Source organism: Lissotriton helveticus, chromosome 5_1 (genome assembly GCF_964261635.1).
Source record: "Lissotriton helveticus chromosome 5_1, aLisHel1.1, whole genome shotgun sequence".
Lineage (NCBI taxonomy): Eukaryota > Metazoa > Chordata > Amphibia > Caudata > Salamandridae > Lissotriton > Lissotriton helveticus.
In genome coordinates, this window is record NC_136065.1 from 72,415,755 (window position 1) to 72,443,697 (window position 27,943).

Genomic DNA, 27,943 nt, shown 5'->3' on the forward strand with positions numbered 1-27,943 from the left:
TCAGATCCTTACCGAGGGCTAGAAGTTGGGAAAGCAACTGACATAGGGTAACGGAAGAACATATTGAAATGTGAACAAAAGCGACCGACATGGGATCTTATTAACACCTGTGTCCCCTCGGAATGGGGTTGTCAGCACTTTGCATTAATAAAATTACAAAAGGACTGATTGGACAGATTGGGTCTATTTGAGTCCCAAGGGACAAGTGCCCTAGGCAGATAAAGAAAACCTACAGAAAACAAGATTTAAAGTGCAAACCATGAAAGTTTATTCAAATTTAAGAATCATTACAGAAAGGAAAAAGTCAATTGGTTATTCAATTTAAATCAGCATCAATATATCATAAGTTAAGAAGAAAATCCAAGTATAGGATAAGCGAGAGGATCAACATAAAGTCTGTCTCTGCAGAAAGCAAGAAAAAGTCTTTAAAAATCTCCAAATATTAAAGACAATAAAAATCTGACAAAGGGTCTGCTCAGTTTGAAAGGCAAGGAGATCTGGCACAGATCTCAAAATAAGCACATTTCATAGCTTGTTAGGAGTAGAAGACCAAGCTCTTTGCGTGGTGTGAAGTGGTACCATGGGCTGTACCTATAAAAGTTACATGACAAAAAACAATCAACATTTGAGGAATAGTATTATATAAAACAGGCTCAATCTAGGAACCCATCTAAAATGAATAGTCAAGTATCCCCTTTACCCTACATATAAGGGGAAAATGACATTACACTGCTAAACTATTAAAAAAAAAACAGTTGTGGCTGCAGGCAGCAACAACCTTGATTATTTGCAACATTACTCAAAAATCGTCAGCATGGGTTACTTCGAAGCACGAGAGCCACAATAAATCCCATTTTAACTTTTATTTTAAAAAAAATGCACTGTAGAGATAAAAACATGCACACAGAAAATTTTCCATAGCATTTTTAAAAGCCAGGTTCACATCAGCTGTCAATTCAAAATGAGAAAGGCAGATGTCTTTTTGCGGCCCGGTTATGTTGACTTAATCACACAAATGTACCTTGAACTTTTTGTTAATGAATCTGCTCTCACAGGATCCATGGCTTCTGATATCTGCATTATCTAAAGGTCGAAGGTCTATAACGTTTTGAATTCTTCGCTGTGGTTCCACATGTCACTGACATGTAAAGAGTAGCCCGAGGACAGGGCTTTAGGGCAGTGCGGCCGCACTGGGCACTAACATGTAAAGGGGGGCACTAACCTCTGGGGGAGGCACTGTGTTTAGAAATAACTTATGGTTGGAGAGATGAGGAGCACTTTTGCCCGGTGATAGAGAGAAAATCTGTGGAGGAAGTCATGGGGGTTGGGGTGCCAAAAATGATTGTCGCACCAGGTGCCACCAGCGCTAAAGCCGGCCCTGCCCGAGGATTGGTATTGCCAGAGTTGTCCTTGCCAGCAGTTGGTCTGTCTTCATTGAAGTCTTCAATGACTACTCTCAGGATTGCCTTGCTCTCAGCTGACATGGTCGCCGTCACTTGAACCCCATTGTGTACGAGCTTGTGGGGGAATTGAATAACAGAGTCCGTGCGTGCTTTAATATAGTTCTCCAGACGCTCCCCATGGGAGTACATATCTTCATAGAGCTGCCTAGCACTAGCCCCAGTCTTGGTGAAGTGCAGGCCAAATGCGCGATCATAGATAATGCGGTTGAATGGGTTTGAGAAGAGGATGGCCAAGCGTTGAGACTGCCTGTCATTAAGCTGAAAGGTGAGGACTCCCACACTCCCGCAGGCCATGAAGGACTTCTTGCCAAAGAGGGTACAGTCCTTGGCACCAGGTTCAATGGTTTCCAGGCCATGATGTAAGATTTCTCCACTCTTGCAATAATACCTATGGGAGAGACAAAAAAAAAATCATCTTGCACTGACATTCTAATAGTTACAGACAACTCTATTTAGAGACCCCAGTGTGACCCCCTGTGGATTTGTTTTGAAGATGTCAATGGAGAAGGAAGACTATCAACAGAATGACACAATCAAATGCCAAAGCTCATATGGCTCGAACGTAAGCTCCTCATCCACTGTATCAGGCCTAGGGATGATCTTTAGTGTAGATTTTAGCAGGATCACCAAAGGGTTGGAGAGGAGTGCAATTATCCTAGTGTACTGTTTTGTAACTTTAAGATGTAAAAGTGCACAGACTGTGTCTAAAATTCATACGTACAAGTATCTATACAGGAAATGAACTTACACAAGTACTAAGAAGTAGACTATTGCAATAGGAATGTCCCCTGCATGTTTCTGGCAGTGAACACAACACACGCCCGGATCCACTCATGGACCTGCTGTTTACGCTGGCTGATATCCCAAACATTTGATCATAGGTGGAGAGAGATACCTCTTTTACAGAGTGTCTAAGACTCACTTAGCAGACTTTGTCAGGATCGGCCAAACAGCGCCTGCCTAGCGTTTGGTACAGAAACTACACTTCCCATGATCCTCTATTATGAGGAAGTATTTCAAGGACATGCACTGAGAAACCAGTGCGCGTAATTCAGTATTCTCCTGGTTGGAATAGTTTTCGGACGTATTTCGTGTCTCTGGTGAGTAGCCTTGTTGACGGAGCGCGGTGTTCCTTCTCTTCTCACGCTGCCGTATTTCCTTTGGTCCCCACGAGTACACGGAGCGGAACACGGAGGCGGTCTCAGCCTCGTGTTACCGTTTCCGTTTCTGGTGTGCTTGGTTCTGTTTGTAAGCAGCGGAGCGTTGTGGCAGAAGCCGCTGCATGCTACCGTGCTCTAAGCTCGGTGATTGTGTAAAGTTTTACCGGAGCGGGAGTGGTGATTCTATCCACACGCTGCCGGTTGTTGGGTAAATACTTCAAGGGCAAACATCAGACCGGAGCGGGAGTGGTGGATACAACCACACGCTGCCGGCTGATTGTATATTTCTTCAAGGGCAATTATTAAACCGGAGCGGGGGTGGTGGACGCAACCACAAGCTGCCCTTTGATTAACTGTTTTCTGTACTGGAAGGCTATTTGGGAGAACAGAGCATAGTGGTGATAGCTATCACGAGACATCTTTTGCTCTTCGTTTTTCTATGGTTGTGTTTTCACAAACAAAAGAACATGACAAAGTGGTATTTGGACATTGTTCAGAGCTGAGTGCGTAGAGCTGGGTTAGCCCAACAACTTACTAAGACTTCTTTATTATTTTGGAATAGGGTATACCTGGGACATATATATTCAATTTTTGTGGAATTAAGAAACCCTTCATTACCGAGAACCATCTTGGTCATATGATACGCTGTTCAAACAAACACTATTGCTAGATGAAAATGTTTACATGAGTCAATGCATTTCATATGGTGTTTTTATTTACAGGAGCTGAATGACTTACACACTGTTTATTGAAATTCAGAGAGTAATATTCCAAGCCTTTTTCAGGTATGAAGGGTTAGCGAGAATTCATGAGTGTAGGTAAACTCTGGGCTTTGTTTATATTGTTTTCTGTTCTTTGTCTTTTCAGGTTCTTGTCCCTGCTGACCCTACCCTTTCCTTTCCCTCGCCTTATAGCTCAAACACCCTGTATAAAATATTTAGGGTGTTGGTGACATCAGGAGGTGGACCCTTATTTGCGGCATCCGGATCCTGCCGAGCATATCCTGACAGACTTTGAGGGACTCCTATTTTTCTGAAAATAAACATCACTTGTATAATTAAGAACAGGTAAGGTAAAGGACTTTGTCATCGACGTTTCAGTCTTTAGTGGTACAACTCTTTCAACATAGAGCACTCACCGGCTCATGAAACACTGACTATTCAGAACATCAAGATCGTAGCTACAAGTCTTTTAAATACCTTATACATCCTGAAGTTAGAACAAAGGATCAATCCAAGAAAGGGGTCACAGCTACAAATTAAATTTGTTCGTCCTGAAGATGGTCTGAAAGAGTTGTACCACTAAAGACCGAAACGTCGACGACAAAGTCCTTTACTTTACATGTTCTTAATTATACAAGTGATCTTTATTTTAAGAAAAATAGGAGTCATTTGTTTTTCATTTACACTGGTTTGGACTTCTTTTCTCAAATGAATTATAGGAATAAGTTGATATTTTCTTGTTCATTTGAAAATATGATGATTAATTTTTATTGTTAACATGTACCCTATTAATTTTTGCTCAAAACATATATAAAATAAATATTTTTTATATGAAAATGTTCCCGTGTTGCTTTCTTCTTATGTCTTCTTTGTCTATAAAGTTAGACTAAAGATTAATTTCTCAGATACCAATTAGGTTGGAACAGGCTAACTAAGATATAAAATTAATAGTCTGTCATCTGTGAGAAATAGCTTCAAACAAAATCGCTTGCCTGCACATTTTGTAAACAACAAGCTGTTTTTACCCTCAAGGGAAACGCGGTGGAAGGCTTTTGTGTGGTGTCATAGAACCCCAGTGTCTGGACATCAGGGGGTGAAGAAAACCAATCTCCTAATGCTGAGACACTTCTGTTGGGAATCCATGAAATCCGATGCTACCTTGTGGGTGTCTGAATGTGATGACTGTGCTCGCGCTAAAAGTGTGAACTGCAGGAGTAAAGGGAAACTCATGACAATGCCTACACCACAGAGACCCTGGCAAAGCATAAGTTTAGATTTCATCACCGGGCTGCCTCCTGATCAGGGGAAAACAGCAGTATTGGTGGTCATTGACAGCCTAACCAAGATGGGACATGTTATGCCTTGCAGGAATCTTCCCACGGCAGGACAAACAGCTCAGTTGCTGTTGACTGAGGTCATTAGCCTTCATGGAATACCCGAGGTCATTATTTCAGACAGAGGGCCACAATTCATTGCTCGTTTTGGGAAATCATGGTGTCAAGCATTGCACATTGTATCTTCACTTTCTACCAGTTTTCATCCACAGACGGATGGTCAGACAGAAAGATTAAATCAAACACTAAAGAAATACTTACGTTGTTATGCCTTGGAAGCCCAGAAGTGGATGGCGGAACTGGCTTACAACAACGCATGGCATAGCTCAGTGGGGGTGTCACCTTTCTGTGCTATTTACGGTTTTGATGCTAAGGTTCTACCCATAAGCATTCCTGGGGGGGGGGAAATCAACCATCTGTTATGGGGATGGTCCGTAAGATACATGCTGTACAACGAATAGTGAAAAAACATTTGCTCAAGGCCAAACGTGAATATACTCGATGGGCGGATCGGCAACGTTCGGAGGGGCCAGTGTACCATGTGGGCGATAAAGTTTGGTTGTCCACCCGGAACATCCGGTTTAAGATGAGGAGTGTTTTTCACCCTCGATACATCGGCCCTTCCACAGTCCTGAAACAAATAAACCATGTGGCTTATAAATTGAAACTGCCAATGTCGCTCAGGATACATCCAGTCTTTCACTGCAGTTTATTGAAGCCTGCCCTGGCAGCCCGACGTCGTGTTCCTCCCCCGGTGATGTGCGATGGTGGGTTGGAGTATGTGGTGAAAAGCATCAGGGATTCTAAATGGTGTAGGGGTGCTTTATGGTATCTGGTTTCTTGGAAGTATTATTCCGCTGAGGATGAATCCTGGGAGCCCTGTACCAATGTGCACGCCCCTGTGGCGGTGCGTGCTTTCCATAAGCGTTTTCCTGCGAAACCTGGCCCTAGGAAGCGCTAGGGGGGAGGACATGATGTCAGGATCGGCCAAACAGCGCCTGCCTAGCGTTTGATACAGAAACTACACTTCCCATGATCCTCTATCTTAAGGAAGTATTTTAAGGACATGCGCTGTGAAGCCAGTGCGCTTAATTCAGTATTCTCATGGTTGGTATAGTGTTCTGACGTATTTCGTGCCTCTGGTGAGTAGTCTTGTTGACGGAGCGCAGTGTTCCTTCTCTGCTCACGCTGCCTTATTTCCTTTGGTCCCCTTAAGTACACGGAGCGGAAAACGGAGACGGTCGCAGGCTTGTGTTACCGTTTCCATTTCTGGTGTGCTTGGTTCTATTTGTAAGCAGCGGAGCATTGTGGCAGAAGCCGCTGCATGCTACCGTGCTCTAACCTCTGTGATTGTGTAACGTTTTACCGGAGCGGGAGTGGTGACTCTATCCACATACTGCCGGTTGTTGGGTTAATACTTCAAGGGCAACCATCAGACTGGAGGGGGAGTGGTGGACGCAACCACAGCTGCCGGCTGATTGTATATTTCTTCAAAGGCAATTATCAAACCGCAGTGGGGGCGATGGATGCAACCACACACTGCCAGTTGATTAACTGTTTTCTGTACTGGAAGGCATTTGGGAGAACAGAGCATAGTGGTGATAGCTACCACGAGCCAACTTTTGCTCTTCGTTTTTCTATGGTTGTGTTTTCACAAACAAAAGAACATGACAAAGTGTTATCTGGACATTGTTCAGAGCTGAGTGCTTAGGGCTGGGTTAGCCCAACAACTTACTAAGACTTCTTTATTATTTTGGAATAGGGTATACCTGGGACTTATGTATTCAATTTTTGTGGAATTAAGAAACCCTTCATTAGCGAGAACCATCTTGGTCATATGGTACGCTGTTCAAACAAACACTATTGCTAGATGAAAATGTTTACATGAGTCAATGCATTTCATATGGTGTTTTTATTTACAGGATTTCATATGGTGTTTTTATTTATAGGAGCTGAATGACTTATACACCGTTTATTGAAATTCTGAGAGTAATATTCCAAGCCTTTTTCAGGTATGAAGGGTTAGCGAGAATTCATGAGTGTAAGTAAACTCTGGGCTTTGTTTATATTGTTTTCTGTTCTTTGTTGTTTCAGGTTCTTGTCCCTGCTGACCCTACCCTTTCCTTCCCTTGCCTGATAGCTGAAACACCCTGTATAAAATATTTAGGGTGTTGGTGACATCAGGAGGTGGACCCTTATTTGCGGCATCCGGATCCTGAGGAGCATATCCTGACAGACTTTGAGGGACGGGCCGTGGTGGCAACACGGATTCTAGTGAAGGACATGCTAATCGATTCTGCCAGTGCCATCTAACTGTGGGTCGTCACTTCCATCCATGTTTATTTGTTTATTTATTTTATTAAATACATGCAGAGTTACTGGAAACCATTGAATACAAAGAGACTTTAAAAGCATAATACAAGTGTTCATCTCAAAACAGCTCATTATGCCCCCTGGATTAAACAGGAATTGTTAGAGCCAGGTTTGGGGTCATGAAAAAGATACAAATATGTTTTAGAATAAAAAGAGCTAATGGTAATTGACTAGTCTCTTTCGTCTGTTTTTTTGTCTCTTTATTACACAAGACAACAAATTGGGCAAAGCAAGTAGCTGGCCTGAGATCGGTGGGTAGCACGGACTCCATCAATGCTCTCCTACATGTTCTGATTCCTCTTGTCAAGAAGATTGGTTTGAGCCAATATCTACGTTCTGCCAGGAAGGCAGGGCAGGCGCATGCTATGTGGTCAATGGATTCCCAGTGGTAGTTACAGAGCCGGCATTTGATCTTGATGTCATGGTTCCACCATCTCGGGCCATGTCTAGAGTTGGTAGGTCTCCAAGCCAACTTCTGATGATCTGCCATTTCACTATTGAAGAAAGGCCAGCAGCCAGATCGGGTTGGGGGTGCAAGGCCCTGTACCTATTTATGACCAGATAAGCATGTGATCTCTTTGCCAATGTGCTCTTGTCTGCTAGAAGAGAAAGACGGTGAGTGGCTTTATTTACTATGGTTCTGAAAGCCAGGGACGAGATTACCTTACTCCATCCTGCACCCACTTGCAGTTTTTTTACTGCCTGTTCCAGGTATGCCCAGGGTGCGAAGGACGCACCTTTGGCCTCCATTCCTGTCCATAATTGTTGGTTTAATGCGTCAGGTTGCGAACAGCGAAGTCTGTGGCTTAATCTTACAAAAGAACCCTTGTGCATAGCTTTTTGGCTGGTAAGACTGAACTCCAGCTGTAATTGGGCCGGGGATACCCCAGGAGGTAATACAAATATCTTCTAATATGTACTTAGGACCAGGGTGTCAAGGAATTGTGCACTTCTACCATACAGAGCTTCTGAACCAAATGTGGTTGTCACTATCAGTTTTGCCCTGATTATCTTTGGGAGAGGTTTTGAGGAGGACCCAGGCAGTTGCTTTGCTATTTTTCTGAAGGCATATACGAGGAATCCTGCCTTGGTATTAATGTACTTTTGTGTGGTAGAAAGGATCCTCTGCTGTCGATTTAGGCACCCGGGTACATGTAAGTGCTGTCTTTGGGGAACTTGCTGCTATTTAGGAAGTATTTTCATTAGTTTGGTCTCCTGTAAGTTTACCACAAGCTGACTCTTGATGGAGTGGGAATGTAAGAGATTTAACTGTCTCTGCAGGCCTATTTCAATATGGCTCATCAAGAGTGCGTCATCTGCATAAAACAGGCTCCCCAGGTGCTTTCCGCCTACTTTAGGCGGATGAGCCGAGAGGTCAGTCAGAGCGGTTGCCATATCTGAAAGAAAGATGTTGAAGAGAAGCGGTGCAAGGACAAATCCTTATTTCTGGCCGATTGTGAAAGGGATTTTTCCAGAGACAGTTCTCTCATCCCCTACCTTTATGCACACCCATGTGTTGGTGTGGAGCTCCAGCAGCAATTTTGCCCACAGGAGACATCTTGGGACCGATTCGAAGACCACCTTAAAGTCTACAAAGTAAGGTGGGTAAGAAAGTGACTTTGTTTTGTCTTTTAAATCAAGAGTGCAATGGCCATTAGGTTGATGGTGGTATCCATTCCTTTTCTAAATCCAGTTTGGTTTATCATTATAATGTTGTCCGAATCCCATGACTCCTGGAGGAGGCCCCCGTAGTATTTTACATTGCTGTCTAGCAACAAAATTTGCTGCTAATTTCCAAGATTTTAGGGGTCTCCGCCTTTAAAAATTGGATACGTGATGGCCCCTTGCCATGAGTCTGGGATGTGACCATTCAGAGGAGCTTGAATGTAGAGTGGTGTTAAAATGTTGGCCCCATGTTGGTGAGTTGGCTTTAAATAGTGCCATGGGGAGGCTGTTGGGGCCTGGAGCTCTTTCTGCCTTACTTTTGCTGACAATACGCTCTACTGGTAATTCTTCGTACAAAGCTAATGAAATTGCAGAAGAAGGCTGGAGAGCTAGCGTAGGTGGAATCCCTGAGTCCTGCACATGCTCCGTGGATCGAAAGTATGAAACCCATGCAGCTTCCGAGATGTTAGCGTTGTTGGCGGCTACCTGTCCTTTTTGGAGGTTGTTTATTACCTCCCAGAAAATTTGGGAGTTATGACTTTTGTAGGCTGCAAGCAGTTTGGCGCCTGAATCACATATCCTGATTGGGTCATTGGAAAGTGAAAACTGGCAGTCGAAGTGTCAGTGATCTGCTCAGGAAAGGTGGAATCAATTTGCAGACACAGAGGGGCTTGGTTTAGATCTCGGCGGATAGATTACTCCTTCACAACGGTGATCGATATCACGTCCGCTGAAATATAAAACCCCATTATGTCCTATGGGGTTTATATTTCGGTGGACGGGCTATCACCGTTGTGATGGAGGAACCCGTCTGCTGAAATCTAAATCAGGCCCAGAGTCATCAAAAGGCTGTCTACACTCAGGCTCTACATTGACATCGATGTTTGGTGAGTGATGGGCCACATGTAGCAAATGAGAATAATATCTCATAAGGGACTCCCCAAAATACAGGGCAGTCACCATGGGTCCTTTGGTGTTAGTGATGATAAATTATTCAGCGTCAAAAAGAGCATCGCACTTTATTTTTTTGTGTTGTCTAACTAGCACTCAATCTCCTCTTGTAAAGATCACATCTTTTACCTGACGTCGTCTGTCCGCATATGTGTTCATCTTTTGTTTGCAACCAAAGTCTGTAGTACAGTTATTTTCCTCATTCCTGGATCTGAGGTTGGTCCATTGGGGCAGCTTGGTAGTCATAGCTCTTCCAAACATGAGAGTCGCAGGACTTTCCCCTGATGCTGAGTAAGGGGTCAAATGGTAGGCTCGAAGAGTAGTGTTTAAAACATCTTTGAGGTCACGATTATCTAATGCAGCCCACTGAACATCTTTCTTTAAAGTACACATGGTCTGTTCTAACAGACCATTGTGCTGGGGCCAAAGAAGAGTGCTCTTTTTTTTTAAGGGGTGGCCGTTTTCAGACTTCAATTTGCCATCTAATTTTTGAATTACCTTTTCATGTTAAGTGGATGAAAGGTCTTCTAACATTGGAATACGGGAGTATACATCAACAATGACTAGAATGAGATGTTCATTTTCAAGAGGACCAAAGAAATCAATAGCAATTTTCTCCCAAACATGATGTGGAAAGTCTGATAGGTTCAAAGGATGCTGAATGACTTGAGATGAAAGACGGTTATATATGAGACAAGTCTTTTATTTTTTTTCAACCTTTTCTTTGAGGTATGAAAACCAGACTCGGTCACAGAGAGCTCTGTTGGTAGCAACTATTCCTCAATGTCCCTCGTGGGCAATATCGATCACTTGTTGTAGACTCTTGAGAATGACCATTCTTGTATCTCGTAGAAGGAGGCCTTCTTGAGTCGCTGAAAGTTCATCCTGTACATTTCTGAACTTCAAGTACTCTTGGTCATTAGTGAGGTCTAGAGTGCTGGTTACACGTAATGAGCAATAATGTCTTTTAACTCTAATAGGTCACTATCTTGGCGCATGGCAGTGTCACATTTTTCTACAGACATGGCATCTGGTGTGTTCAATTTCACAATGAAATTGATATAGGCTTCTGTTGTTTTCAATGGGCTACCAGGATACTGCAATGGTACTCTTCAAAACTAATCAGTGGGGTCGACAACTATATTGACAAGTAAGGTACAACGTATGTCATTATTGTCAAGTTCAATAAAAAGATATTTTTTTTAATCTAATCAGTGGGATTCTGATCTTTCTCTGGATGATGAAGAATTGTATAGTTACATTCTTGTAATTTCAAACCCCACCATTCAATTCAAGGAGGCATTTTGGCTTTGTGATTGCCAAATATTGTCACCAGTGCTTCATGATTAGCCACTTCTGTGAAAGGCTTTCCATATAAGAACACATGGAAATATTCACAAGCCCAGGTCACTGCCTAACTCTCTTTCTCAAGTTGCAAGTAAGCTTGTTCTGCTTGTAACAGGCTTTTTCTGGCTTATGCCACAATATGTCTCCGGGCTTTTGGCTATCTATTGTGCTGTGCCAGGATCGCGCCTAACCTGACAGGGCTAGTGTCAACGACAATCTCTGTATGCAGATTGGGATCAAAGTAAGCCATTTCAGTGGCATTCTCAATAGGTTGTTTGATTTTTCAGAATCTCATTCACCTGACAAATGAAGAGACATACTCATGTTGTCAGTTCTCGTAATGGTGCACCGACCGAAGCAAAGTCTCATAGGCATCTAGAACAGTAACTGGTTATTCCTATAAATGATTATAACATTGAAATGTATTTTCCTGGACTTGCAACAGACAATGCTTTCACCCTAGCTGGATCAGGTTTCGAAACCCCATTGGAAAATAGATGGCCAAAACATTTCATGCTTTTCTTGTGGAATTCACATTTTTCAGCATTTAGAGATACGCCTGCAGCCTTCAATAAGTGACATACTTGGATGAGAGCTCCTCTGTCATGTTCTTCCAGTGTGGCTCTGAAAGCTAATATGTCATCACTACAGTTAAATGTATATACCACTGGCTGTATGATACGTCAAATGATGTCTTGGAAAAGTTCTGCAGCAGAGGATACACCAAAGCTCAATCACATAGTGAAACAGACCAATATACATTGATAAGGTTGTAATGTACCTTGATTTTTCCTACAGCTCCATTTGGTGATATCCTTTTATTAAGTTGAGTCGAGAGAAGAACTTCGCACCATTCAGTTGAGCTATCATATCAGCAGTGCACAGACCTGGATGGTTCTGTCTCTCAATTGCCTTGTTGGCCTGACACATGTCAATACATATGCTTACAGCTCCTTCACTCTCTCTTTTAGGCACTACTAAAATGGGAGAAAGCCATGGTGTTGGACCAGTGGAGTGTTCAACGATGTCATGTTTTAGCAATGAATTAACGTCCTTTTCAACAACTTCTTGCAAGTGAAACCCTACTTTTTCTGATTCTTCGTGCCAAAGTATGAACATCATCATTTATATGTAACTTACTTTCATTGTTTTGAGTTTCTCTAGCCTGTGAAATATTGAAGGAAATTGACAATTTTATTCATATTGTAGTTCATACGTCCCATATCAACAGATAAGATAAGATAAGTGGCAAATTTAGGAATGCAGAGTTCAAGAACAATAGTCAATTTCACAAGCAGATGTGAGGGCAACTTCCTTCTGGGGCAATAGCGCTCTTATGCGACTCATCTTGTTGAACTCTGCTTTCAAGGTCGGAATCTTAGGCCAGATGGAAACATCAAGCTTCCCATGCAGTGGTGGATACATTACATTTTTACAGCAAACCACCCTTTCACTAACCGTTACGACATAAGCAATGCCTGCCACTAACCAACTACAGTTATCATTATTTAAAAGTAAATAACTTTCGTTTGCCAGTAATGTGAATGTGGGAATGATCGCAGGCACAGGTGTACCTTTCAAAATACAGGCTAAATTAGGCTCATTCTGATTACAAGAGCCATGTAATTGGATATGTCTGCAAATTAATGAGTGGTCAGGACATTAGGTGCATTCCTCGCCATTTAAATAAACATCCTTGCCCTCCCTAAGACATCTGTATGTAAAAGGAAGCGACCAAGCTTCATGGAGATAAGTACTTCAGTACTTCATATCTACCAATCGCAAAGTATTTCATACATCCTATAAACCGGAACAAGGAAAACGGCAGAGTTATTAACCCGTGGATAAGCCACGTTGCTGAATTGGCCTCAGCCACTGAAAACGGCAAAGGTTCCAACCTCTCAATGTGCAACATAGAAAAGGATGCATCCTTCATTGACAGTAAACGTTGTTTGTTAGTCAAATTAAAGGGTGCAAACAATGACGTATTCATGTAATTCCATGGCACTTTTCCAGCTTTTAGGGTCTGCAATGTCCATGCAAACTACATAATGGAACGCAATTGATTTTGACCATGGTACAAAACGGACACATCTTCTTGCACAATATCAACCACAGAAGACACAATATTATCTAACGTGTAAATGCGGGAAGAAAGCGTGTTAATGCTATTATCTACAACAGCTAGCACTTTTTCTAAATTGGCTTGATCTATAGCTCTAAGGCGGGTAGCCGCCTCAATCTGGGAAGATTTCCAGAATTTGTTATAAACAGCATATATCCATCTTTGACCCTGTCACCAGGTAGGTCGCCCCCCTAGCCACCGCATGGTCCTCCCCGTGCTGTGAGCTGCCGCTACGCTCTGACTGATGCTTCCTTCGTTTTTTCTGTGATTAACTTGTGCCGTTTTCTTTGTCGTTTTCCCCTTAGGTCCCCTTTGCCTCTGTACACTGTATTTGCTTCCCCCTTTGCCTTCTGTATCCTGCTCTGACTGCTGCTTCCTTCTGCTGCTGCTTCCTTCGTTTTTTCCGTGATTAACTTGTGCCGTTTTCTTTGTCGTTTCCCGCTTAGGTCCCCTTTGCCTCTGTACACTGTATTTGTTTCCCCCTTTGCCTTCTGTATCTTGCATTGTGTCCCCCTCGCTCCCCCTTTTGCCTCTGGGCCCCCCCGCTTCCCGCCACGCCCTCTGAATCCCGCCGCTGCTCCCTGCGGCCCCGTCCCCCGCCGCTCCCATTCGCCACCCCGCTCCCGCCTCCCAGCTGCTCCTCCCTCCCTGAGCCCCTCATATGGAGGCCGCCCGGTGGTAAAGGGAGCGACCCTTGACCCTGTCACCAGGTAGGTCACACCCCTAGCCACCGTGTGGTCCTCCCCGTGCTGTGAGCTGCCGCTACGCTCTGACTGCTGCTTCCTTTGTTTTTTCTGTGATTAACTTGTGCCGTTTTCTTTGTCGTTTTCCCCTTAGGTCCCCTTTGCCTCTGTACATTGTATTTGCTTCCCCCTTTGCCTTCTGTTTCCTGCTCTGACTGCTGCTTCCTTCTGCTGCTGCTTCCTTCGTTTTTTCAGTGATTAACTTGTGCCGTTTTCTTTGTCGTTTTCCCCTTAGGTCCCCTTTGCCTCTGTACACTGTATTTGTTTCCCCCTTTGCCTTCTGTATCCCCCCCTCTTCCCGCCTCGCCCTCTGATTCCCACCGCTGCTCCCTGCGGCCCCGCCCCCCGCCGCTCCCATTCGCCACCCCGCTCCCGCCTCCCAGCTGCTCCTCCCTCCCTGAGCCCCTCATATGGAGGCCGCCCGGCGAACGCGCAGCGGACGCGCGCAACGGGCACGCCGATTATGTGCCGAAGGCGGGCCAAAGGCAAGCCCATCTGCCCCCGTCCGCGCCTGGACCCCGTCCAGCACCAGGACCCCTGGCCCCCGACGATGCCAGCCCACACGACAGACCTACGGCGCCGTCACCCTCCACGCACTCAACGCCGGCCAAAACCCCGCCTGCTACCGAGCCACCCCGAAACGCTCCCATGGACCCTTCACCTGCCAAGCCTGCAAATTCACCTGCCTCCGGACCTGCACCGCACCCGAGAAGCCGAGCACCAACAACAACCACCTCAAGTGCGACCTGCTCAACACCCGCTCCGTCCATAGACACGCCGTCGAACTCTGGAACCTGCTCGACACGTCACCTGACGTCGCCTTCCTCTCAGAAACCTGGATGAACGCCTCCTCAGCCCCTGACATCGCCAAAGCCATCCCGGACGGATACAAGATCACCCGGAAGGACTGCGTCAACCAGACTGGAGGAGGCATCGCCATCGTACACAAGAGCACCATCCGCATCACGACCAACCCCGAAGATACCTTCACCGCCGCCGAACACCTCCACATCCAGATACATACTGACCCCAAGACCACCCTCAGAGGCACCCTCATCTACAGACTCCCGGGGCCACTCACCCAATTCAGCGAAGACATCACCAACTTCATCAGCCCGCACGCCCTCCCCTCCGCTGACTACATCCTCCTAGGGGACCTCAACTTCCACCTGGAGAACAACAAGGACCGCAACACCACCACCCTGCTGGATAACCTCGCTAACCTCGGACTCAAGCAACTGGTGAACACCCCCACCCACTACGCCGGCCACACGCTTGACCCCATCTTCTCCTCCAGCAAGCACATCTCCTTCAGCCACTCCACCGGACTCCATTGGACTGACCACAGCTGCATCCACTTCAGCTTCAGAAAAACCACGACACACCACCACCCGCAACAGGGTCCTCGCAGGAGCTGGAACAAGATCACCACCGAGCAGCTCACCACCTACCTCCGCCAGAACCCTCCCGTCAGCACAGTGGACCCCAACGAAGCAGCCAGCAACCTCACACAGTGGCTCACCAACTGCGCAGATGACCTCGCACCACTAAAGGACCCTCCCAGCAGACCCGGCAGCAAGAAAGCCCCCTGGTTCACCGACGAACTCAAGACCTCCAAGAAGAACTGCCGCACCCTCGAGAAAGCCTGGCGCCACGACCAGACCACGGACAACATGACGGCCCTCAAGCACGCCACCCGCAAACACCACCAGCTGATCTGCACCACCAAGAAGACAGCATTCAAAGAACGACTGGACAACAGCGCCCACAACAGCAAGGAACTCTTCAGCATCGTCAAAGAGTTCTCCAACCCCAGCGCCGGAAACAACGAAATCACTCCCTCGCAAGACCTCTGCGACTCACTCGCCTCGTTCTTCCACCGCAAGATCGCCGATATACACAACAGCTTCGGCGCACCAACCATGCACCCAACCACCGAACCAACGCCCCCCACCACCACCCTCTGCGCCTGGACCCCGATCAGCACCGAAGACACCACCTGCACGATGAAAACCATCCACTCCGGATCACCAACTGACCCCTGCCCCCACCACGTCTTCAACAAGGCCGACTCCATCATCGCACCCCAACTCCGGGACATCATCAACACATCCTTCAACACCGCCACCTTCCCGGAGACCTGGAAGCACGCCGAGCTCAGCGCCCTCCTGAAGAAACCAACAGCGGACCCCACCGACCTCAAGAACTACCTCCCCATCTCGCTCCTCCCTTTTCCTGCCAAAGTCATCGAAAAGACTGCCAACAGACAGCTTGCCGCCTTCCTCGAGACGAATGGATCCCTCGACCCTTCGCAGTCCGGCTTCCGAGCCAACCACAGCACCGAGACCGCCCTCATCGCAGCCACTGACGACATCAGATCCCTGCTCGACAATGGGGAAACAGTGGCCCTCATCCTCCTGGACCTCTCTTCAGCGTTCAACACTGTCTGCCACCGCACCCTAGTACAGTGCCTCAGCAACATCGGAATCAGAGAGAAGGCACTGGAGTGGATCATCTCGTTCCTTGCCGGGAGAACCCAGAGAGTCTGCCTCCCCCCGTTCAGATCCGAGGCCACCGAAGTCATCTGCGGCATACCACAAGGGTCATCACTCAGCCCAACCCTCTTCAACGTCTACATGAGCCCTCTCGCAGCCATCACACGCAAACACAAGCTCAACATCATCTCCTATGCCGACGACACCCAGCTAATCCTCTCCCTTACCAACGACCCCGCCACCGCCAGAACCAGCCTACATGAAGGGATGAAAGACGTCGCCGAATGGATGAAGAACAGCCGCCTGAAACTGACCTCAGACAAGACGGAAGTCCTCATCCTGGGATCATCGCTCTCCACCTGGGACGGCTCCAGGTGGCCCCCTGCCCTGGGCACCACCCCCAAACCAATGCACCATGCACGCAACCTGGGCTTCATCCTGGACTCCTCCCTCTCGATGACCAGACAAGTCAACGCCGTCTCGTCATCATGCTTCAACACCCTGCGCATGCTCCGTAAGATCTTCCGATGGATCCCCACCGAAACCAGGAAGACGGTCACCCAGGCACTCGTCACCAGCCGACTGGACTACAGAAACACCCTCTACGCCGGAACCACAGCCAAACTTCAGAAAAAACTCCAGCACTTCCAGAACGCCTCCGCACGACTCGTCCTGAACATCCCCCGACACAGCCACATCTCCGGCCATCTGAGAGACCTGCACTGGCTCCCCATCAGCAAGAGGATCACGTTCAGGCTCCTCACCCACGCACACAAGGCACTCCACGACCTGGGCCCCAAGTATCTCAACAACCGCCTGACCTTCTACGCACCCACCCGCCAGCTACGATCGACTAGCCTCGCCCTCGCCGTAGTACCACGCATCCGCAAAGCCACCGCCGGGGGAAGATCCTTCTCCTACCTGGCAGCCAAGACATGGAACTCCCTCCCGATCCACCTCCGGCTGACCCAGGATCATCTCTCCTCCAGGAAGCTCCTCAAGACCTGGCTCTTCGAGCAGTAACGGACCCCTCCCCCCCAGCGCCTTGAGACCCTTCCGGGTGAGTAGCATGCTATACAAATGCCCATGATTGATTGATTGATCTTTTAGATCTACCTTTAGCCGGGCCCTTAATAAAATCATTCAAATCAACATCGTCAGTCAGTTTAGATAAATGCAGCTTAAATGACGCCACGGTGGAATGTTTAAGCCAATTTTGACATAATTTGCCCACAGAGTAGGTAGTCACTGAATGGTCACTTTCAAAACAGGAATCCACCCTGATCTGTGTAAAGCCAGGAGCGAAACCCAGAAAACGATGCTGGCATGAGTCTGCACTTTGGTGCCAGAGTAACCAACCCTCGGTATCCAAACTGGATATATTAAAGGAAGAATTTAGCAACAGAGTTTGCAACTCTCCGATCGAAAAATTTGTGACATTATTCCATCTGGAATATTCTTCCAAATCAGGAAAAGGAGGAGCATTTAATTTTTTAGTAGTAGCCAATCCAAAGCAAGTTGTCTGTGAAATCGTAGAATTCAAAAACAACATATGATTCGGGATGAGACACGCACGGTGCAAAGCCTCACTGCCTTGTACTTGCCAGGTCTTAGAACTTCAAACTGATTTAAGGTCAACAGTTTCTTTCCACAACTCATAGCCCCCAACTACTAACTGATCTAGAAAGGACTTCGAATACAATAATTTAGTATCGGTAAGTCTAACCTTGGAAATGGACTTCTCAGTCATTTTCAAATAAAATGCATTGTGATTTGACTGATTAAAATCGGTAAAATAAGTGAACTTTTTCAAAAAGGTAGCAGAACTGCCTTGGACAGGAGATGGACAATGTTCCCCTTGTGTATAATTTACAGTGTTCCTCCTGGAATTAGTCTTATGCAGGCAGTGATTGCCATAATGTTGGAAACAATACAAATCACTGTAATTAGCAGATTCTAAATATAAATCCTCAGCATCAAAGGCAGCATAATACTGCAAATCAGAAAATAAAGCTTCTACGGCCTGAACATCCCAATCATCAGAACGTATATTTTGTTTAACTACATCCCCCATTGAAACTCTAAGTACATTAGGGACATTTATAACTTCAGTGGGCCCATGAATTTGAAATCGAACAGCATCCCATACAATCCCGTCTAAGACAGGCCAAGCAGTTATATTAACAAAATCCAGGCTCCTCTTCAGCCGATGTGATGAGGAATGGGGAGCCAATGTTCCATTTATATGCCGAATGCATGTTCTCTCCTCGACATAGTGTCCGTTGACAAGTCGAAACAAATACACCACAAAGCCAATTGTCATGAACAGGTAGATTGAAAAAAGCACAACCCAAATGTAGGTCCAAGGAGGAATCTAAAAATGTTTTTTAAACAGTGAGGCCCAAACCGAAATTTTTGAAGGGGTCTTCGTTGTGTGGGAACCAGTGTCAAATGAAAATATGGATTCTGTAGCCAAGTGAGTTTGTAAATCAGGCATTGATAAGTCAGTGGGGTAAGTATAGTCAGTTTCATCAAGGTAAGCACCAGGTATAGAACTCAGTAAAGGACTTGAAACTGCAGGCAACTCAAGGGCAACATCAAGCCGTTGATCAGAAACCGGGGGAAAAACAGAGGGGCATAATACCAAGCCCGCGAGAAATGCGCTAGCGACTTTTTAAAGTCGCTAATACATTTTTTTTCACATCACACTATTACCAAAACGTCTCTAACCTGAGTTAGAGACGTATTCTTGACATTATCTATCGCCCCGCGCTGGGGCGATAGATAATGCTAATGGGATGCAGGGTGGGCGTTCCCACGTCCAACCACATGTAAAATTTGGTTGGAGGTGTTAACACCCTATTATCAAGGCAGGCGTTGGGAGAAGGAGACCTGCGATAAACGAGTTTATCGCAGGTCTCCCAACGCCTGCTTTGATCAGGTGTTAGGCATAGATAACATGGGGGTGTGGATCATAAAGCTGAATCCACCCCCCCAGATAATCACGGCACACATTAGCGTGTGAAAACAACACTTGTTTTCATGCGCTAATGTTCCATATCGCCGACTATCGCCGGATTTCATTTCGCCTACGTGATGCGCGTTGATAATTACGCGCTATCATGGTGAAAAAATCCGGTGATAGCCGGCGATATGGAAATGTGCGATGTGCGTATTTTAAAGCACATCTTGATAATATGCCCCCGAATTTCTCAAAATCGAAGGTGTTAGACCTGGCACCTTGGCGTGAGTTTCCCTTCCACTTTTTGCTGTTGTGCCTCTGTTTTGCTGGTGTCTGCTACTCAGGGCACTGCGCCACGGCCAACCCGTGCCGCAGTGCAAGTGCTCCCAACTGTAAAGTGTACATATGATTGATGTCCATGATTGGTTCATTGGATTTACTGTTAGTCCCTAGTAAAGTGCACCAGGAGTGCCAGGGCTTGTGAATGCCAACACTGCTAGTGGGCCTGCAGCGCTGGTTGCGCCACCCACAGAAGCAGCCTTAAAATGTGTCTAGGGTCTGCCATTGCAGAACCTGCGTGCAGTCTGGTACTGTCACCCTGGCTGGGCAAGTGCACACACTTGCCAGCCCCTAAACCTTCCCTTAACCTTCATATTAGTCACCCCTATGGTAGGCCAGAGGGCAGGGTGCATTGTAAGTGTAAGGTAGAACATGCCCTGATGTGTGTGGCATGTTCTAATAGTGAATTACTGCCAAAGTCGTTTTTCACTATTGTAAGGCTACCTGTTCCCTTCTAGGCCAGATGGGCTGCTGGAATTATTACACTCTATAATCCCAGCAGGCTCAGGGAACATGGTAGAAATTCATGTTTAGTATGCCTGAACTCAGAATAATAAAATACTTCTTTTAGTAAAGTTTATTTTAATATCCTGTGTTTGCAAATGCTACTTTTAGAAAGTTAGCATTTGCTTGCCTAACCATTTCAGCCCGCCTCTGCTTGGATGTGGATCTGACTGTCTGGTGTGTGTGAGTGACAGGGCTGGGAGTTGACAGGTAGTGATTAGCAGGAGGACCCCTTAATGGGTGGTGGGAGTTTCCCCTGAATGATGCATCAGGCTGTGCCCCTGCCACCACAATGCTGGCTCCGCCCTCCTGGGGAGCGACTGATGACTCAGCCTGCACCTGGCCCAGGAAGGACCGAAGCTTGTCAACAAAGTACTCAGGCCACTCCTGCCCTCTCAATGCCGGCTCCGCCCCCCTGGGGAGCGGCTGATGTGCCTGCCCTCACACTGAATGCAGAAGCCATAAGTACCCACAACAAGTACTCAGAGACTGGAGCAGTTATGCAGAGGCCCCCCTGGCTTGCTAGAACAAAAGAAACTGGGTATAAAAGTAGGAGCCCTGCTCCTTGTAAATTAGATCCTGTTTGTGCTACAAGAGAAACTCTGCCCGAAGAGAAGGACCTGGAAGGACTACAAGGAGGAGTGCTGACTCTGGCCTGTGTCTGGTGCCTTGCTGCCAAAGGAGAGGAAGAGAAAAGACTACAAGAGACTTTTGCTTTATTTTGAACTTTCTGCCAAACTCTGCTGAAAAGATCTCCAAGGGCTTGCTGTTGAACTTGCCCCCTGACCAGCGCTCCAGGAACAGTGAGCGCTAACCCCTGACCAAAGCATCTGCTGTGTGTGCTGCTTATCGCTGCAGCGCTGTCTGAGGAAGACGAGAGCATCAAGCCCCCCTGCACACCGTGACCGTGGGTGAGCAGATCGCCATAACAACGTGAAGCCCAGCCCGCCGCTGGCCTGAACACCGTGACGGCATCTGCACCTGGCCCCACGAGAGCAAAGTAACGGAGGACCCATCCGGTCCAAGCACCGAAGTCTACTGGGCACAAGCGCCGTAGATTCCCCCGCAAGGACGGACTGCCGCCCTTGTCATCTCCCTCGCTATCAGCGTCTGGCCTGCTGCCCCGCTGAAGGGACATCACCGCGACCGGCACTTTGGCTGGGTACGTCCCGCACTTGGGGACCGTACTGCCACTGCGCCACACCCAGCCGCCGCCGTCAGGACGGAAGAGAAGACTGAGTGAAAAGGACCTGTGCCCCCATCGAGCACCGCCGCCCCCGGGTGACCCGTGACCTGCTACCTCGAGCCGCAGCTCGCCTCGCCCGCCAAGGAAGCAACGCGACGTGGGACAGCTCCCCCTTCAGCCGCCCTCTCCGAAGATCACCACAAGAAGTGAAAGGTACTGTCTTTGCCCCCTCCGCGGCGCGAGCATCCTGCAATCTGAGCTCGCACCGCGCGGTCTGATCTCAGGCACCCCGGGAGCCTCGCAGCTGCTGTTTGCTTGGCAGCGCGAGCCGCCCCAGAGTCAGAGGCTCGCTCTGCTCTTGGCCCCCGAGGCCCCGCCTGACGCTCTCCGAGGCCCGCGGCCCCCTCTCCCCGAGTCGAGCCCCGAAGGGTGACTCATTTCGAGAGCGGAGACAGCGGGAAGCGCCTTGAAGCGCTATAAGACACTGGAACCTTTCTAAAGCTGGGCAGAAGGCCCAAAAGAGGGCATTTATTTAACGAACTGTGACTTTGTGATAAAGAATACTGGAACCTGCATTGAAGAAGTAACCAAGACTGTATTTACAAGCCTGCTTGAGATTTATATAAAGAACATATATTTTTACAAATACAGTTTGGTGTCGTTGTGTGGTGGGTTGGTGGTGATGGTGTAATATTGCAAATGTTTAACCCTACATGCCCCAGAGATTAGCCTAAGACTGCTTAAGCCACACTACCTAGAGGGTAAGCAGAGGTTGTCTTGAAGGTAACCCTCAGCCCTGACGGGGAAGAGAGAGTCCCTGCTTGTCGCCAGTGCTGCACTGCGCCAACTAGAGACTCCCCCTTCCTACATTGGACGCAGCGGTGAGGATTCGCGAATTTACATTTGCAGTGTTTTACCTTAGCTACTGACCATTGCATAGTGATTACAGTCCAGTAACTTAGCCACAGACTCTTGGATTTTTTAATTTTGCTAAAGAAGAAGATCCCTAGTGTTGCAAACATGCCTGGCACAAACAGCATTGATGGAGGAGAGTCCATAGCCTCTAGTGCGCAGGGGCTAGAATGGGACGCATCAAAGCTGGATGACTACACAAAGAAGCAGTTGAGTTATTTTTGCAGGAAACTCAAGGTTCCACACGCAGGATGCAGAAACAAACCTGAGTTCTACAAGGCCATGAGAGCCTGGCTTGAATCTAGGAAGACACCTGAGGATCAGGATGCACCTGTGGATCCTGTGAGTCTGGAAAAACCAGACAGCGTTCTTAGCTTTGGCAGAGGCCTGTCGCCAGAGGAGCTGGCAGACAGACAGGCAACCAGGGATCATGAGATAAAGATGGCAGAATTAAAGTTGAAGGGCCAAATGGAGCTTGAAAGCAAAAAAATGGCTCTGGAAGAAAGAAAACTCCAATTGGAGTATGATGTGAAAATGAGGGAGATGAGTCTAAAAGAGAAAACCTTGGATCATCCTCCCTCTGGTGGCAGCACAACGCCGGTGCAGGTAGAGTCAAGAGTGCACATCCCCAAAGATGTAGTTAAAGAGTTCTTTAAGGGGGATGACATAGGACAGTGGTTTAGGGCATATGAGGTAGCCATGCTTTCCCACCGGGTCCCTGAGAAGGATTGGGGAGCGGGGTTATGGGGAAGGTTCCTTAGCGAAGGGCGGGACACCCTGCTAGATTTGCCCTCTGAAGACCAGAGATCCTATCCCCATATGAAAGAAGCTTTAATGACCAGGTATGGGCTTACCCCTGAAATGTATAGACAGAAGTTTAGGGGGTGTAATAAGCGGCCTGGGAATACGTATGTGGAGTTTGTGACTTTTTTTTGCAGAGCACTGGATGGTTGGGTGAAGGGTAACAAAGTGAATGATTTTCAAGGTCTCTTTGATTTAATTGCATGGGAGCACTTGTCTGATCAATGTTTTCCTGAGTTACGCCAGCACCTGATTGATAGCAAGTTGTCCAACCCGAGGAAACTTGCTGAGGAGGCGGACCGCTGGCTCAGCACCAGGGTCCACAAGGGTCCAGTGGGAGACTCCGCCAAGGGTGGGCAGGGTCCCCAGCAGAAGAGTGGGGGGGACAAGGGAAAACAGAAAGGGTTCCAAAAAGGCCCCCAAAGTAATCCCCAAGGGGACCAGCAGAAAGGTTCTCAGCCTCCCCCACCCCCTAAGCAGAATGGGGCCCCGACAGGTCGACCTGTTCCCAAGGGGCCCTTCAATTGTTACAAATGTGGTGACCCGGGGCACATAGCCAGTGACCCCAAGTGTCGCCTGTTTGGAAAACCAGCACCCACTGGTGCTCCGCCCCGACAAGTGACCAGTGTTCACTTAGGAGAAGAAGTGATGGTCCCGGGGGGTGGAGATCATGTTCAGATGACCCTAGTCTCACTAGGAGACAGTGAGATGGTCCCTACAAGCTACCTGCCCTCTAACACTAAAAAATATGGGCAGGTGGTTACCATCAATGGTAAGAAAGCTGAGGCTCTTAGAGACACAGGAGCCAGTGTGACTGCAGTGAGGCATCACCTGGTGTCTCAAGAGCAGGTTGTACCCCATGCCTACTGTAGGGTTGTCAACGCTGACAATTCAGAGAGTCAGTGTCCGATGGCTCAAGTTCCCTTCGAGTGGGGGGGGGTCTCTGGTACTCTGCAGGTCTGTGTGAGGAAAGCCATGCCTGTTGACTGTTTGCTAGGGAACGACTTGGAGGACTCCCCTTGGGAAAAGGTGGAGAAAACGACTCACCTGAAGATGGTGGGTCTACCTGACTGGGCGTGCGTGACCACCCGGTCAATGGCAGCCAGTAGGGGTGATCGAGAGGCCCAGGAACCGGCCTTAGGGAGAAGGCGCAGGGTGCGCGGGAAACCGGCCCCTGAAGTTCCCACGGTCCAGGAGGAAGCAGACCTTGAGGGGGATGCCCTGGAGCCTACTGGGGAACAGATTGCCGAACTGGGGGACCTGCCTGAGCTGACCCATTGGCAGCAAGAAGGAGGCCCCTCCAGGGAGGAATTCTGCAGGGAGCAGAAAGAATGCCCTTCTCTCGTGGGTATGCGGCAGCAGGCTGCAGACCAGGCCAATGGTGTTCAGGCCAAAACACATTATGTGTACTGGGAGAATGACCTCCTGTACTCAGAGCCTAAGGCTGCTGAACCTGGGTCAGCCCGTGTGCTGGTGGTACCCCAGAAGTTCAGAGCCTTCCTACTGGGACTGGCTCATGATGTGCCTTTAGCAGGACATTTGGGGATGGACAAGACCTATGACAGGCTTGTCACCCACTTCTACTGGCCCCAAATGCACAAGAGCTCAGATGCTCATTGTAGGACCTGTCCAACTTGCCAGGCAAGTGGGAAGAGCGGAGGGAAGAACAAGGCTCCCCTCCAACCCTTCCCTGTGGTCAGTACGCCATTCCAACGAGTGGGTATTGATATTGTTGGGCCTCTGGACCCCAAGACAGCCATGGGCAACAGGTTCATCCTGGTCTTGGTGGATCATGCCACCCGGTACCCTGAAGCCATCCCTCTGAGGACAGTGACGGCCCCCGTGGTGGGGCGTGCACTAATGGGAATTTTCTCCAGAGTGGGGTTCCCTCTAGAGGTGGTGAGCGACAGGGGGACCAACTTTATATCCAAGTATATGAAGTCCCTTTGGCAAGAGTGTGGTGTAACCTACAAGTTCACCACCCCTTACCATCCCCAAGGAAATGGGTTGGTTGAAAGATTCAACCGAACCCTGAAGGGCATGATCATGGGCCTGGAAGGTCCAATGAGGCGTAAGTGGGACGTCCTCTTACCATGCCTGCTCTTTGCATACCGCGAGGTGCCACAGAAGTCTCTAGGGTTCAGCCCCTTTGAGCTGCTGTATGGCCACCCCGTGAGAGGACCACTGAGTTTGGTAAAGGAAGGCTGGGAGCAATCTCCCAGGAAACCTCCCCAGAATGTATATAGCTACATGCTGGCCTTCAGAAACCAAACCAGGCGCTTCAGACAACTTGCTGAGGCAAATCTGGAAGCTAGCCAGGAGGAGATGAAGCGGTGGTACGACCAGAATGCCACTCTGGTAGAGCTTCAGCCTGGACAAGAGGTGTATGTCTTGGCCCCAGTGGAACCCTGTGCACTTCAGGATAAGTGGACAGGCCCATTTGAGGTTGTGGAGCGCAAGAGCTCAGTGACATACTTGGTGGACATGAAGACGCCCAGGAATCCTTTAAGGGTCTTACATGTCAACCGCCTCAAGCCCCACTTGAAAAGGTCCGAAGTGGGCATGCTGTTGGCCACTGATGATGGAATGGAAGAGGTGTCTGAGCCTCTTCCTGACCTCTTAGTGGCCTGTGAGAAGGATGGGTCAGTGGATGGAGTTAACCTCTCACCCACCCTGACCCCTGAGCAACAGGAAGACTGCCGCCAGTTGCTGGGGCAGTTTCCAGACCTGTTCTCCCTGGTTCCTAGTGTCACAGATTGGTGCGTCCATGATGTGGACACAGGAGACAGCTTACCTGTGAAGCATAAGGCTTACAGGGTAACTGACAGGGTCCGGGCCTGCATCAAGGAGGAGGTCTCCAAGATGCTTGCTCTTAGGGTGGTTGAGTCTTCCAGCAGTCCTTGGTCCAGCCCCGTGGTCTTGGTCCCAAAGGCTGCTGCGCCGGGAGCCACACCTGAACTCCGGTTCTGTGTGGACTACAGAGGACTCAATTCAGTCACCAAGACTGACGCGCACCCTATCCCCAGAGCTGATGAGCTCATTGATCGGCTAGGGGCTGCCCGGTTCCTCAGCACGTTTGATTTAACGTCTGGGTACTGGCAGATCGCCTTGACCGATGGGGCAAAGGAGAGGTCAGCATTCTCCACACCAGATGGGCATTTCCAGTTCCGGGTTATGCCATTTGGGATGAAGAATGCCCCTGCCACCTTTCAGAGGTTGGTCAACCAGGTGTTGGTTGGGCTGGATGAGTTCAGTGCCGCCTACCTGGATGACATCGCAGTGTTCAGTGGCACCTGGCCAGAACACCTGCGACACCTCTGGGAAGTGTTGATGGCGCTGCGCAAGGCAGGCCTCACAATCAAGGCAAGCAAGTGCCAGATTGGGCAGGGTTCAGTGGTGTACTTGGGACACCAAGTGGGGAGTGGCAAGGTGGCACCCTTGCAACCCAAAATTGAGACCATCCTGGCTTGGGAACCCCCCAAGACCCAGACTGCAGTGAGAGCCTTCCTGGGGCTCACTGGGTATTACAGGAGGTTTGTCAAGGGCTATGGCACTATTGTGACCCCCTTGACAGAACTGACTTCTAAGAAGCAGCCCAGGAATGTGATTTGGACTGACACCTGTCAGAAGGCTTTTGACACCCTGAAGACTGCCATGTGCACGGCGCCCGTGCTCCTGGCTCCTGATTTCTCCAAGGAATTCATAGTGCAAACAGACGCTTCAGAGCATGGTGTAGGGGCTGTTCTCTCACAGATGACTGAGGAGGGCTGGGACCAACCCGTAGCCTTCATCAGTAGGAGGTTACTTCCACGGGAAAGTAGGTGGAGTGCAATAGAGCGAGAAGCATTTGCTGTGGTCTGGGCGCTGAAGAAGCTAAGACCCTACTTGTTTGTGTCTCACTTCCGGGTTCAGACGGACCACAGGCCCCTCAGATGGTTGATGCAAATGAGGGGTGAGAACCCAAAACTGTTGAGGTGGTCCATCTCCCTACAGGGTATGGACTTCACGGTGGAACACCGCCCTGGCACAGATCACGCCAACGCTGATGGTCTGTCCAGATTTTTCCGCCTTAGTGATGAGGAACTCCCTGGGGAAGGGTAGTTCTCCCCACATTTCAGCTGGAGGGGACACGTGTTAGACCTGGCACCTTGGCGTGAGTTTCCCTTCCACTTTTTGCTGTTGTGCCTCTGTTTTGCTGGTGTCTGCTACTCAGGGCACTGCGCCACGGCCAACCCGTGCCGCAGTGCAAGTGCTCCCAACTGTAAAGTGTACATATGATTGATGTCCATGATTGGTTCATTGGATTTACTGTTAGTCCCTAGTAAAGTGCACCAGGAGTGCCAGGGCTAGTGAATGCCAACACTGCTAGTGGGCCTGCAGCGCTGGTTGCGCCACCCACAGAAGCAGCCTTAAAATGTGTCTAGGGTCTGCCATTGCAGAACCTGCGTGCAGTCTGGTACTGTCACCCTGGCTGGGCAAGTGCACACACTTGCCAGCCCCTAAACCTTCCCTTAACCTTCATATTAGTCACCCCTATGGTAGGCCAGAGGGCAGGGTGCATTGTAAGTGTAAGGTAGAACATGCCCTGATGTGTGTGGCATGTTCTAATAGTGAATTACTGCCAAAGTCGTTTTTCACTATTGTAAGGCTACCTGTTCCCTTCTAGGCCAGATGGGCTGCTGGAATTATTACACTCTATAATCCCAGCAGGCTCAGGGAACATGGTAGAAATTCATGTTTAGTATGCCTGAACTCAGAATAATAAAATACTTCTTTTAGTAAAGTTTATTTTAATATCCTGTGTTTGCAAATGCTACTTTTAGAAAGTTAGCATTTGCTTGCCTAACCATTTCAGCCCGCC

General features: G+C 48.2%; 1 protein-coding gene across 3 annotated transcripts in view; it reads right to left on the minus strand.

Annotated features, from left to right (window-relative positions):
• Positions 1 to 244: 244 nt before the first annotated feature.
• LOC144752965 (uncharacterized) overlaps positions 245 to 27,943 on the minus strand; it is a 188,191-nt gene continuing 160,492 nt past the window's right edge. For all 3 annotated transcript variants that reach the window (XM_078640773.1, XM_078640771.1, XM_078640772.1), the window contains one exon: positions 245 to 1,851. In XM_078640773.1, coding sequence (XP_078496899.1) covers positions 1,254 to 1,851 — 598 coding nt within the window. In that variant the 3' untranslated portion in view covers positions 245 to 1,253. The remainder of the gene's footprint in view (positions 1,852 to 27,943) is intronic.